The 13,811-nt window shown below is 45.0% G+C and overlaps 2 protein-coding genes across 31 annotated transcripts in view; one reads left to right on the top strand and one right to left on the bottom strand.

The window, feature by feature from the left end:
• Window positions 1-1,475: 1,475 nt before the first annotated feature.
• LOC148003763 (uncharacterized) lies at window positions 1,476-12,757 on the bottom strand. The gene is made up of 4 exons (XM_087567939.1): window positions 12,674-12,757; window positions 10,836-12,291; window positions 7,037-7,201; window positions 1,476-3,045 (listed from the first exon to the last, which is right to left on the bottom strand). Exons 1-2 carry the CDS (start codon window positions 12,755-12,757, stop codon window positions 11,047-11,049), a joined length of 1,329 nt encoding a protein of 442 aa, XP_087424065.1. The 3' UTR covers window positions 1,476-3,045; window positions 7,037-7,201; window positions 10,836-11,046.
• Window positions 11,096-13,811, top strand: part of Creb1 (cAMP responsive element binding protein 1) — a 69,337-nt gene continuing 66,621 nt past the window's right edge. For 20 of the 30 annotated variants that reach the window (XR_015628940.1, XR_015628931.1, XR_015628932.1 and 17 more), the window contains exon 1: window positions 11,401-11,573. The gene's annotated coding sequence lies outside the window, so the exon portion shown is untranslated. Of the gene's footprint in view, window positions 11,271-11,400; window positions 11,574-13,811 lie in introns of those variants that run through there. The other 10 variants (XR_015628939.1, XM_087567822.1, XM_087567810.1 and 7 more) reach the window with 6 other exon arrangements.

The raw sequence follows: 13,811 nt of genomic DNA on the forward strand, positions 1-13,811 counted from the left end.
GCTACCACGACTCGTTTCTTCCTCACGCTCCCTTTTGCAGAAACTTAAGAGACATTTTTCATTTCTGTATAGTGACAATAGGAAGTGACAATAATACATTATTTTGTTTCTACTTTGAAACTTTATTTCCATTGATAGTAAAATTCTAAAGTATTACATCTTTTTTGGTATTTCCCCCCGTAAGGGGGGATAACTGACGAGTAAAGTTTGTGTATATTTATAAAGCAGAGACTGATGTTTTGACGTATACGAATTGATTCAATAAGCTGTTAGCATTTCCATTGTCAAACATTCTTTTTTAAAAACAATGTGGTGATAACAGTTAAGAATCACTCTGCAGTGTATGGTACATTATTACTAATTCCAGTCACCGTGCTGCACAAAACGTTCCTAGGACTGAGAAGCATATTTAATCTGCCCACTTTCCTACAAGTAAGAGTAAGGACCACTAACCACAGAGTCTTGAGTGTAAATGTGCCTTTTCTGTGCAGATTTTCCTTAATCTGCTTACTGGGATTTTTTTATGTTCTGTTGTTTGGTATATTCTGTAAAAGAAGCTTGTCTAAAATGACAGTGATTTGGTACATGTGTTTATATATGTTGTGTAAACTACAATGTCTCCTCTTCTGGGAAATGTCTTCTTAACAACCAGATGTAGAGAGCGGGTATGGCTATGCCTCCTCTGTATAAGGGCTCACACTTGGGAATCAGAGCAAAACGCTTCTCATGAGAAAGCTCAGTCCGTGAAAGCACCTGCTGTCAAGCCTAAACCTAATTCAAACCTCACGGTCCGAGTAGTGGAAGAAGACAATTGAGTCCATAGACTTGTCCTCCGTCTGTCACATTCACTGTTGGCTCATGACCCCAAACAAGCAAACAAATGTTTTAAAAAGTCTGTTCAATCACAAGTACTGGTTGGAACAGACACATCCTCAGTTCTGAGGTCCTTATAAGAGACCCTTTGGCACTCATATTCTTAAATATGAAGGTGATTAACAGCCTTCCTAACAGATCTGTGATCCTTTGGATTAGACTGTCCATGAGCCAAACGTGCAAATACATTCCTGCCTAATGCTCTGTAAAGGTTACTGTCTCCTCTGTGGTCAATGGCATGGTGTTGGCATTTTGTTTTTTAGCTGAGGCTTTGAGCTGGACTAGTAGAATGCCTTTGTAACTGTGTATCAGAATTTCTTGTGCCTTTCACAGGAAGCTGGAACTGAATCATCTTCAGAACTTTTATATAACCTGGTCTACCATCTTTAGTTCAAGATTAAATAAATACCATATGCTCTGGTGGCCTACATCATAGGAGATGTGAAAAGCTATAACTGAAACACTCCCTAAGTGGGTCGCCACAGCCAGGGAGTCTTACTGGAAAGATTCTCTCTTAGTTAGTTTTCATTGCTGTGACAAAACACCATGACCAAAAAGTTCAGGAGGAAAAGGTTTATTGGACTTACATTTTCACACTGTAGCTCATCACTGAGGAAGTCAGGACAGGAGCTCAAACAGGGCAGAAACCTGGAGGCAGGAGCTGATACAGAGGCCATGAAGGAGTGCTGCTTCCTGTCTTGCTGCTTCTCATGACTTATTCAGCCTGCTTTCTTATAGAATCCAGGACCAGCACCCAGGTATGGGTACCCCTCACAATGGACTCTGTCTTCCAGGATCAATCACCAATTAAGAAAACGTTCTACAGGATTGCCCACTGCCCAGTCTTATGGAGGCATCTTCTCAACTGAGGGTTCCTGCTCTCAGATGACTACAACTTGTATCAAGTTGACATAAATCTAGCCAGCCCAGATCCACAATACAAGGTGAAGCCAAAAAGAATTTAAAAGTCCCATCTCTTTCCCTCAGGGCTTGCCTGTTCTTGGTTGTCCCTTCCATGTCAGAACCTGCTGCAGCACAGAGGCAGGGCATCCGTCATGTATGTTCACTGTTACCCATTCACATTTTCTAACCCGTAATCTGTAAGTACCTCAAAGCCAGGAGCAAGGTTTTATTCATTATTTTAGTCTCAATACCCCCTTTGGCCCTAATAGAGCTTTTCTCTGTTTATCGGCCTGAGTGGAGGGGAGGAAAACCATAGGAGACAGGAGAGGCTGACAAGTAGAGAGAGCATCCAGATGTGGGGTGACAGATGTGGGGGCAGGGAAGGCCCTCACTAAGGATTTGTTCTCAGGATTCTGAAAGGTCAGGAATCCCAAGGCTACCTCAGTTCAGTGTACTACTCCTATTTGATTGTGCTTTGAAGATCCCTCAAGTTGAAGGTATGTGGCAACCCTGTGTGGAGCAAATGCACCCAAGCCATCTTCCCAGCAGCTCATTTTTTGGCTCTGAGTCACAGCATTTCAGACTTCATTATTATCTTACCTGTTATGATGAACTTCTGCCAGGGATCCTTGATGTGACCATCGGAGTTGTTTTGGGGTCATGAACCTTATTCATATTGGTCAACTCAAATCAATAAACATTGTGTTCAGACTGTTTCAAAGATCAGCCATTCCCCCATACCCTCCTCTCCTCCAGCCTCCCTAGTCCCTGAGACATCGCAACCTTGAAATCATACCAGTTAGTTGCCCTCCAATACCCTGAAGGTGTTCTACGGAAAGGACAATTAATGCTGTATCTCTTGCTTTAAATCAAAACTTGGAAACTGTTAAGTGTGGGAGGACAGCAGGTAGAAAAGTCAGGGGAGGCTGAGTTAGGCCTCTTGCACCAAACGGCCAAGTAGTAGATACACAATGGAGCCAGTCCAATAGTCTCCTAGCCAAGATGATCCACAGCAAGACTGGACCCCTCTTCAGTTCTTCAAAGGCAGAGAGAAGTGAGGAAGCTGCAGAGGGAAAGTTTGAACTTACCTCGAGTTGGTTTGTTTTAGGCCAGAGAGGAGCAGTAAGAGCGTTTGCTCAGGCTCGGTTCCCAGCACCCACATCAGACGCCTCTCGACCGCCTGTAACTCCAGCCACAGATGGAGAGGTACACAGAGGTCCACGATGCTTTTATGTCTGCTAACGCAACAGTTATTCTGTAGCCATAAATCTAGGAATAATTTTGATTTCTGGTTTTATTATTTAAGAAACATATCAAATACATAGACAGTAATTACTCTGATGGATCTAGGTGATAGCAATTGAAAACCCTTTATGCCTACTTATTCATGTAAAATTTATACAATAAAAGAGGGTTGCTATATTTTGCTACTCTTTGTGGCACACAAATGTGAAAATAAAGGGCCACAAATCTACGGAACACACATGCCTCTTATGAAGAATAGAAATACCTTGGGTATTTCATTTGTATTTATTCATGGAGGGAGTATATACATCCATGTACACTGTTTCTTCTATGTTGTCGTCAAAACCAACTAATAGTGTCAGAGACACCGACTATACATTTGTCAGTGTTAACACGATGAAGCAGTAAGTTATGAGGTCTAAAATAAAGAGCCAATGAAAATAAAATCAATATTAGCGTGACTTTATTCCATCAACATGAGGAAAGTCCTCACAGATGGCTGTGAAGCAGTTGAACTTTCAGGGGAGGCAGTCACTACAGGTGTATCAGAAATAGCAGCCAAAGCACAGAGCCTGGAAATGGACCCGGGTGGCTGCAATCTCATGGTGTAACTATCATGGATGGGCTGTTTCTTACAGATGACCAAAGAAAATAGTCTCAAGAGGTTTATTATCTCCAGAAGTTTATTCCTGGGGGAAGAGGGGAGGGGTTTTGGAAGGGGGTCACTAGAAGTGGGGGCAGCAATCTAGATGTAAAGAGAATAAATTGAATTAAAACAAAATTTAAAGCCTATTTCTGGTGAAGATGTTGAGAGCTATGTTGAATATTGCATAACCTCAGTTGGGAGAGCAGTGATAGGGTTTGACAATATTGGCTTTTACTTTGAAAAAATTATGAGTGATTAAGATTACATATATAGTTTTATATTTATTTTATATTTAAGAATTCCATATAAACTATATTATAGATTTACATATTATAATATATAATTATACACATACACATCCAGCTATGGTGGTACTCTCCTGTAATTCCAGCACTTGAAAGATGAGCAGGACAATCAGGGGTTCAATGTTACCCTCAGCTGTTCCTCAGTTCAAGGCCGGCTTGGGTTATTTGGAAGAATCAACAAACAAATGCTATTAAACAACCTTATAGACTACAGAAGTAGTTTGTGAAAGGGAGAGTTAATATTTTTCCAGGCTTTACTAACGTCTCATTTGAAGAAATTTCTGTATTCACCCAACTTTCAGCGACCAACTTATCGGTCAGCAGCCTTCAATATCCAGGCAAAACCTTCTACCAGCAAAAACGATTACTACTCGATAAAGACTCATAGGATGATCAGCGATTTTGAACAGTGAACTACTTTAAAATTAATGTATTATACTAATTACTTGGCTTTCTGTGAGGAAAAAACCATCCTGGCCACAGCAACTCAAGGGAGGGAGGTTTATTTTGGTTCACGGCTAGAAGTTCAGTCCACAAGCTCGGAGAGATGGTCTGGAGGGCAGTAGGAGCAGAAGGTGGCACGTCGTGCTGCAATCACAGTCAGGAAGCAGAGAGAGAGGAACAAAGGTGCTCAGCCCACTTTCTCCTCTTTACTCAGTCTAGGACCCTGGCCCAGAGGAAGGAACAGCCCACATTTAGGGCAGGCCTTTTCAACTCAGCTAACCTAATCTAGAGAATTCCTCATGGCCATGCCTAGTGTTCATTTTAGATTCCATCAATCAAGACTAATCACTAAAGGTATGTCCATTTTTTATTTTTAGACACAGTGAATTGACACACTTGTTGTGTAAACATGACTGTTACTTGCACTTGGAAATAAAAACACAGTATGGAATTTGCTTTATAGAATATTAACTTCAATGAGGTGATTTGAAACCAAACTTGTAATATGATTTGTTCTATTAAAAAACAGATATATTTTTTAAAAGTACAAAGATCACCTAGAACATACAGAAGATGTCTAAATTTTCCTCAAAGGAGAAATGATTGCACTGACATCACAGGATTGTCTTGAGGGTGAAATGAAAAGACTCATATCCAGTGCAAACACTGACCCTCTGGAGGTGGCAGGGCATAAGTAGGTATTGTAGTTCACATATGCTTGGCCCAGGAAATGGCACTATTTGGAAATGTGGCCTTGTTGGAGTAGGAGTGACCTCATTGGAGTAGGTGTGTCACTGTGAGCATGGGCTTTTTAAGACCCTCATCCAAGCTACCTAGAAGCCAGTCTTTTGTTTGCCTTCAGAACAAGATGTAGAACTGTCAGCATCTCCTGCACCATGCCTGCCTGGATGCTACCATGCTCCCACCTTGAAGATAATGGACTGAACTCTGAACCTCTAAGCCAGCCCCAATTAAATGTTGTCCTTATAAGAGTTGCCTTGGTCAACTTGCAAACCAAAACAACTCTAAGATTCCACCTCACATCAGTCAGAATGGCTAAGATCAAAAACTCAGGTGATAGCAGATGCTGGTAAGGATGTAGAGAATGAGGAATATTCCTCCATTGTTGGTGGGATTGCAGACTGATACAACCACTCTGGGAATCAGTCTGGCGGTTCCTCAGAAAATTGGACATAGTACTACCTGAGGACCTCGCTATACCACTCCTGGGCATATACCCAAAAGATGCTCCAACATATACCAAGGACACATGCTCCACTATGTTCATAGCAGCCTTATTTATAAAAGCCGGAAGCTGGAAAGAACCCAGGTGTCCTTCATCAGAGGAATGGATACAGAAAATATGGTACATCTACACAATGAAATACTACTCAGCTATTAAAAACAGTGACTTCATGAAATTCATAGGCAAATGGAGTGAACTAAAAATATCATCCTGAGTGAGGTAACCCAATCACAAAAGAACACACATTACCATGCACTCACTGATAAGTTGATATTACCTCAAAAGAATACCCAAGAATACATTTTACAGACCACATGAAGCTCAAGAAGGAAGACCAAAGTATGGATACTTCAGTTCTTCTTAGAAGGGGAAACAAAATACTCACAGGAGGAAATAAAGAGACAAAGTGTGGGTCAGAGACTGAAGGAAAGGCCATCCAGAGACTGCTACACCTGGGGATCCATCCTATATTCAGTCACCAAACCCAGGCACTATGACTGATGCCAAGCAGTGCCTGCTGACAGGAGCCTAATATAGCGGTCTCCTGAGAGGCTCTACCAGAGCCTGACAAATACAGAAGCAGATGCTCGCAGACAACCATTGGACAGAGAACAGGGTCTCCAATGGAGGAGTTAGAGAAAGGACTGAAGGAGCTGACAGGTTTGCAACCCCATAGGAAGAACAATATCAACCAACAAGAGTCCCCAGAGTTCCCAGGGGCTAAACCACCAACCAAAAAGTACACATAGAATGACCCATGGCTCCAGCTGCATATGCAGCAGAGAATGGCCTTGTTGGGCATCAATGGGAGGAGAGGCCCTTGGTTCAGTGAAGGCTTGATGCCAGGGCAGGCAGGAGGGAGAGAGTGGGTAGATTGGTTGGGGACAAGGCAAAGGGATTCCAGAAAACTGATATTGTATGGTGTCAGGTTGAACTTGAAGCTGTATGAGAAAAGCCTCAGTAAAACATCAGACTCACTTGGTGGAAAGATCGGAAGGATGAGTGTAGGCTCTCTGAAAACAAACCTTTTCAGTATAAAGGAAGAGTTTAATGTGCCTGAAGCAGGAAGTAAAGGATGTCATGGCAGTTTTCTCAGGATGCTTTGTAACAATCCAGGAAAGAGATGAAGGTTGGTATGGACCGGACTCATGTGCACTGGGAAGTGTCAGTGCACAAATATATCTGGGGATATATTTTTAGGGTACCAGTGAGGTTCCCTTTTGGAAGAGATGTGGAACAAAGATAGGTTGTACCAAGCAGCCAACATTTTAACCTCACTAATTAAGATAGGAAAGGCGGAGGCCCCCCGATGGGAACTACCCCTCTATTTTGAACAGACTGACTAAAGTCTGGTATAGTAGACACTTACTGTACCTTAGATGGTCACAGCCTTGCTTGTGGTTCTTTGGGGCCTTTGGCTACTGTCCTGCTGCTGGACAACTGACCTCTGGCAGTAGACCCAATAACACTGCCTTGTGCCCAGGCAACACATCTTCAAAGAGTTGGACATCCACACAAAATAGAAGTTTGCGTGCGTTCCTGAGATGGAGGGAGAGTGGTGTTAGCATGCCTTTGACTGAATCCTGGCCTGTCCTTTTCTCCAATTTCCTGAGATTCTGCTCTCTAAGAAAATAGTACAGAGGCCTTTGCCTCAGGTTCTGCCTCCTGGGAGATCATAGGCTAAGACAATATCTAAGTGGATAGTCATGTTGGGGTTGGGTTGTTTAAATGAGTCACAGTTTGGGAGATCGATTTAGAAAGATGGAAACATAAGTGTTGTTAATATAGGCACCTGGTAGACATGAAGGTCGGTGGGTACCATCATGAGACTGAGGATACAAAGGAATGAACAAGCAGACAGTTTGACTACTTTGGTCCCTGTAAGAGCAGAGACAGTAAGTTCTATTTACTGCTGCCCCTCCATTTTCTAGAAAAGTGCATGGCACAAAGTTGGTGTTCAACAGAGAATTTTAAGTTGAATAAAATAGATCATCCTGGTTTTGGGGTTAGAAAGGAAAGAAAATCAAGCCATTGGAGTGATGGACTGGAATAGGCAGGTTCAAAAAACTTGAACCCCATGAAGGTGAAAATTCCTCTCAGCAGAAGCAAGAGAGGGAAATAACAGCAAAAGGGAGCTGTGGTTAGAGAAAAGCTCTCAAGTACACTCTCTGCCTGAAGCCTTTCATAGTCATCGCATGGGATGTTCCCCTCCTGCACCTCTTTGAAGACACTGCATCTTTTACTGTGTCAAGTTATATCCACGTGGCCTACTTTCATCCTTTCTTCACCCCTAATAAGGGACCTTATCTTCTAAGAGTCCTGAAAAATAGGGGTGACTTCAAGTCCCAGAAACACAAATTGTATGTTTGAAAGTTTAGCATTCCTGGTTTATGTATATGGTATACAGACTGAAGCTTAAGCAGGGTATACATGAGAAGACCAGATTTCAAACTTAGATTGTGCCCAAAAGTACAGCAGAACAACTTGCCTTGGGTGAATGAGTTCACCTGGGTACAGAGACAGAAAACAATATAACTAAAGTGTTTAGGTCCTCTTGGTCTGACAGTATGGTGCAGGTGGAAAAGACCGGACAGGCCTGCACTAGACTGTGTTTGACAAAGGTGGGAAAAACCAAGGCCTAAATAAAGGTCAATGTGAATAAAAGGGAAAGGTGCACATAAAGGCAGGGTTGAAAGTTTGGAGGATGTCTTAGTTTGCTTTCTACTGCTGTAATAAACACTGCCCCCCCCCAAACCAACGTGGAACAGAAAGGGTTTATTTCAGTGTACAACTCCCAGATCAACAGTTCAACAAAGAGAAGGCAGGAACTCATGGCAGGAACTGAAGCTCAGACCATAGGGGAATGTTGTTTAATGGCTTGCTTTCCATGGCTTAAGGTTGCATATATATATATTTATATATATATATTTTCCAGGGCTATCTGAGTAGGGGGTGACACTGTCCACAGTGAACTGCCACATCCCCTTCCCATCAATCATTAATCATGAAAATGTTGCACTAGCTTGCCTATAGGACAATCTGATAGAGCCATTTTCTCAGTTGAGGTTTTTTCTTCCCAGATGATCCTAGCTTGTGTCAAGCTGACAACAAAAAATGGTCCCAGAGGGTGATATATGACATGGACAGAAAGTTGTAAGATGTTAGCATTATATAGAAGGCCAGAGTAAGAAAAATAGCAGGATGACAACAAACACAAATGCTTAAAACAATGTTTGACAGAAGGACAAGAGAGCCAAAGAAAATTAGTAGTAGCCAGCATGTCTATGCATTCAAGACACGTGAAACACTGTGCTTAGTACGTCTGGATTACCATCTCTCATCCTCACAACAGCATTAGGACATAGGTGCTACTTTATTTTACGGATGGGGAGACAGAGTCACAAGAGCAAACTATTTACGCAGAGTCATTAGCTAATGGCTGGACTAGTACGACAAATCGTCTACACTGACATCTTACCCACCAACATATTGCTTAGCTTGCTTTCTTATACAGCATATTACTATCTGCCCAGAAGTGGAACCACCCATGGTACGTTGGGCACCCCCACATCAATCATCAATTAAGAATATCCTTAAAAACATGCCTACAGAGCAGTCTGATTGAGGCAATCCCTCAGTTGAGAGTCTCTTAGGTATGTATATCTAGGTTTGTGTCGAATTGACAAGAACTAACTAGCCAGTAGAATATCCTTAAAGACTTATCTAATGTTAAGGAGACAGATGGAGGAGATATGAGAAGCAAGTCCAGAGAATGGAGCTTTAGCCTGTGTTTATGAAGCAAAAAGAAACCACTTGCAGGGCTTTAGGAAGCTCAGTGACCTGACTGGATGGATCTGTGTCACTACAATTCATTTGACAGCAAACTGGCAAACAGACTGGAGTGAGGCGGGGACAGGTTTAGAGGACTCCAAGCCAGAGATGAAGGCAGCTTAAGAGTGGTGGAGAACGCATGTGGACACAGCGAACGCCACCAGCATTTCAGGAAGCAGACAATCTAGGGGATACTAACTGGTATCAGAAGTGGGCTCGGTTTCTAGCGTATCTGAATAGACGTTCTTTACTGAGCGAAGGAGCGTGGGAGGAAGGGTAGGAGGGGATATGAAAACTCAAGGTGAGTAGGACTCCATACTCTCATCATCCAGCCACATGGACCAGAGGCTGCTGGGAAGAGGACTTTAGAGTCTGAGGGTGAGGCCTAAGACTGGAGAGTCTGGGAGAAGGCATTTGAAGCAAGTAGAAGAGGATGAGACCACTTAGGGGAAGAGACTACGGTAGGATTGTGGAGGATCAGGGCTCAGACGATTCCAGCACAGGAGTTAGAGAAAGGAGAATCTAGTTGTTGGGGTTTAGGGTTAAAAGGAAGACTGGCAAGAGAAGAGGGGAGAGTGTGTTTGGAAGAGTCAAACAGCATCAAATGCTCTAAGATGGACTTGTAAATGCAAGACGCAAAACTACACAGACAAGAATGTGACAGTTCAGAGCCACTGCAGATGGAGAGGGATGACAAGAGACGGGTGGAACTTGGAGAGGGGCTTAAGGAGGAAGTTTCTCTATTTTATGTATTAGCCACACACACTGCTTACTGTGATGTAAGTGCTGAGGTCAAAGGGCAACTTGTGGGAGCTGGTTCTCTCCTTCTACCACGTGGATTCTGGCAGTTGACCTTAGATTATCTGGCTTGGTGGCAAGGGCCTTTATCCTTCTCACCAGTGCTACAGAAGTCTTTTTAAAGAGAGGAAGAGGCATTAGCATGCTAACGGTTCTGGTTAGAAACAAAAGGAAAGTCAAACTACTCTTCAGTGCAATGTCCGTGGGAAAGCAGGAACAGATAGGACACACAGAATGAAGGCAAACTCAGTGTTACAAAAACGTCAATAAAGGCCGGAGTCCAACAGGAACAAAACTATAGGAAGAGGGTTGAAGAGCTGGTGGTTAGGGGCGACTCAGAGAGCGGTTGCGGTAGATTTGGGGCTACGGAAGTCACAGTCAAGTTCGAGGGTGCAAAAGGTGGAACCTGCGCCGCTGCAGCAAGGGCCGAGAAAAGGCAACACAGGATGTGGCGGGCAGGTGGAGTGAGGGTATATTTCAAGTGTTAACAGCACCATGGGCCAGAGTTGATCATTTCTCTGGCTTCAGAGGGAAGACAACGTACCCAGGGGCTATCTCCAAAGTAGAGCTGAATCCCATGTGCCACGTGTGCCATAGCTTTCTTCCCAGATAGAACCAGCTTGGCCCCGTGCTGATAGTTCTCGGCATATTCCCCTGGCCGGCGGCCGGCGTTTGCAACCTTCCAACGCCGTCCGCAGGGTTCTGGGCCCAGGCGGCGCGTCAAAGTTCCCGGGCGGCCTGCTTCCGCTGCAGGATCAGACCGCGCGGGGGTTTCCAGCAAGTCCCCGCCACCCCGGGGAATCCCCCCATCTGGCCACACACAAACCCCGCTTCCTCCAAATCTCCTCAGCGGGCGTTCGAAGCCTCCACCCGCCATAGCGAGGATAGGACCGTTCCTCCAGAACGGGTCTTAATCCGCCTTCTCCCGCCTTCCCCAACCAACCCCTTCGCAGTGCCCGGAAGAAGCCGAAGGCTTTCGGTAGGTTCCGCAAGTAGCGCGGGGGCGGGGCCTCTCGAGCGGCTCCGGGTCGAGCTCGGCTGTTTCCGTGAGTGGCCGCTGCGCACTCGGCACTGGGCGGCGCTGGCTGGCTCCCTGGCTGCGGCTCCTCAGTCGGCGGCGGCTGCTGCTGCCTGTGGCCCGGGCGGCTGGGAGAAGCCGAGTGTTGGTGAGTGACGCGGCGGAGGTGTAGTTTGACGCGGTGTGTTACGTGGGGGAGAGAATAAAACTCCAGCGAGATCCGGGCCGCGAACGAAAGCAGTGACGGAGGAGCTTGTACCACCGGTAAGAGGAGCAGGAGGAGGAGGCAGGAGCCGGAGAGAGCCGGGGGGACGGAGGGGGGCCGGGGAGGCGCCGGACACCCGCGCTCGGGGCCTTCCCCTCGCAGGAGGGGCCGCGGTAAAGATGGAGCCTCCGCCCGAGCCCCACTACACCGCCGCCGCTCGCAGCGAACAAAGAATAATGGCGGCGGAGTGGAGCCAGCGGCGGCCGGGCGGCAGCGACTCTGCCTGCAGCCAGCGGCGGCGCTCATGGCGGGGGGCGGCCGGGGCGGGGTGCGAGCGAGCGGGCGGCCGGCCGCGGCAAGCTGGCGCCCGCGTTCCCGCCGCCGGGCCGGGCCGGGCGCGGAGCCGGAGCGGAGCGGAGCCGCCCCGGGGGAGGCCGCCCGCCGCCGCCCCCCGTTCCTCGCCGCAGCCGCCCGCCTGCTCGCTCGCTCGCTCGCTCTGGTTGTGCCGGGCTGGCCGCCCGGGCCGCCGCCTGGGTGCCCGTGGGGGGTGGAGGAGGAGGAGGAAGAAGAAGGAGACAGTTGAGGGCAGAGGAGGTGAAGGTGCTGCCGCCTTCGCGGCGGTGCCCGCTCGGCGAGCCGCAACGTCCGACCTGCTTTTCTCTCCGCTCTTTGTGCAATAAAGTTCGAAACCCAAGGTTTTCTCTGGTGCTGTATTTTATTCTTGCCCCTCTCCCTTGCTCCCACGCGGTTGGAGAAAATGCTGTTTTCTGCCCTAGGCTGTTTTAAGGGTTTGGGGGGGGGTTGTTTGTTTTTGTTTTTTTACTATTTTCCTCATTCCTCGGTTTTGAAGATGAAGAACGACTCAGTAGACATGGGAATGCATTCTTTTGGGAAGGAAAGAGGTGCTAAGAAAACATTTGTAATAACTTTTTGCAGAAACTGTTGGGATCTTGTAAAAGGGAAGCTGGTGTTTGAAAACAGTTTCGGTTTTAACCCTTTCCAATAAGATAATAATCACTTGAGGTCAATCATTCTGAAAGCCTTCTTAGAAACGAATATTAGCGGAGATACTTTTCGTTTTATATCATTTGAGGGGAGGCAGCCTTGCCAAGCTTTTTTGAGTCATCCGGATCTCCTCCTAGCCTTGCTCACTCACTACCATGCTTCTCACACGCTTCTGTCTGAACTTTAATGGAGGATTGATAAAATTCGCACTCTGAAAATAGTCATCGAAACTATCCATTATCTGTTTATTGCAGTGGGTAATCCCAGTCTGAGGTTGATGGCAGTTTAAGCTAGCACAGGTTTTGTTCCTTTTTTCCCTTCACCTAGAACATCTGCAAAGGGGACTGTCAAAAGTCATTGACACCTTAAAGATCAAAAGACACTTTTAAAGGGCATTGCAGTCTGACCTATTTAAACCTGCATTATCTTCTCAAAGTTAAGAGTTTGATCCTAGCCCAGTTTACATCACATCTGCCTTCTAAAGATCTAACGTAAGATACCTTTGGGCCATCTATTGAAATCTTGTACCTTCATGATCCATTTCAATTTCCCAATTGAAAAGCAAAGCCCCAAATTTTAGTTGATTTGAAAGGTGCACAGTTTCTTTCTTTTTTTTTAAACAACCAGTTACTGTACAATTGAATCGTGATCGGTCCATACAGAGCTTTTGATTAGGAATAAATATTGATTGGTAATAGACCATTGTGCTCGATTTTTCTGTTTCAGGACTCAAACTTAATGGTTACTTTGCTAGCCTTTAGCACATCAATTTGCCATTGCAAAGAAAATTAAGGTTCAATAGAAGGAATGGTTCCATAGGATTGGGGAGATGACTTTATTTCCACACAGTGAAGAGGTTATACATGGTAATGATGATGATAAAATAGTTTTTTCAAAAGATTTCCTACAAGCCAATAGAGGTGATACATGAAGATGATTCTTCCCATGTGAGAATAAAAAGAATTTTTCCTTATGTGTCCTTTCATCAGTGTTGACCAAAAGATATTTTATTTATGGGCTTGCTTTTTTTTTTTTTTTTTTTTTTTTTTTTGAGAATCAAATTGATTCTCAGCAACTGCAAGTGAAACTCGGAGCACTTTTTGTGTTCATTTACAAGCGTTCACCTGGAACCCGGCACTAAATAATTCTCTCTTGCAGAGGTCAGTGAAAGTTATGGCACCATGTGCTTTCCTCCTCTTCCTTCTTTCTTTTAGTTATTCATTTTTTTTGATGGACCTGTGCATTTAGAAAGCTAATGAATTATTTAAAATAACTCACCTAATGGATACTAA

The sequence above is a fragment of the Rattus norvegicus genome, chromosome 9 (genome assembly GCF_021556685.1).
Source record: "Rattus norvegicus strain SHRSP/BbbUtx chromosome 9, alternate assembly SHRSP_T2T, whole genome shotgun sequence".
Lineage (NCBI taxonomy): Eukaryota > Metazoa > Chordata > Mammalia > Rodentia > Muridae > Rattus > Rattus norvegicus.

Coding starts and splice junctions, on each gene's coding strand:
- LOC148003763 (XM_087567939.1), bottom strand. CDS start 12,757: ATGGATAGTTTCGATGACTATTTTCAGAGTGCGAATTTTATCAATCCT. Junction 12,292..12,673: donor AGAAGCGTGTGAGAAGCATG/GTAGTGAGTGAG, acceptor CCCTTAAAACAG/CCTAGGGCAGAAAACAGCAT.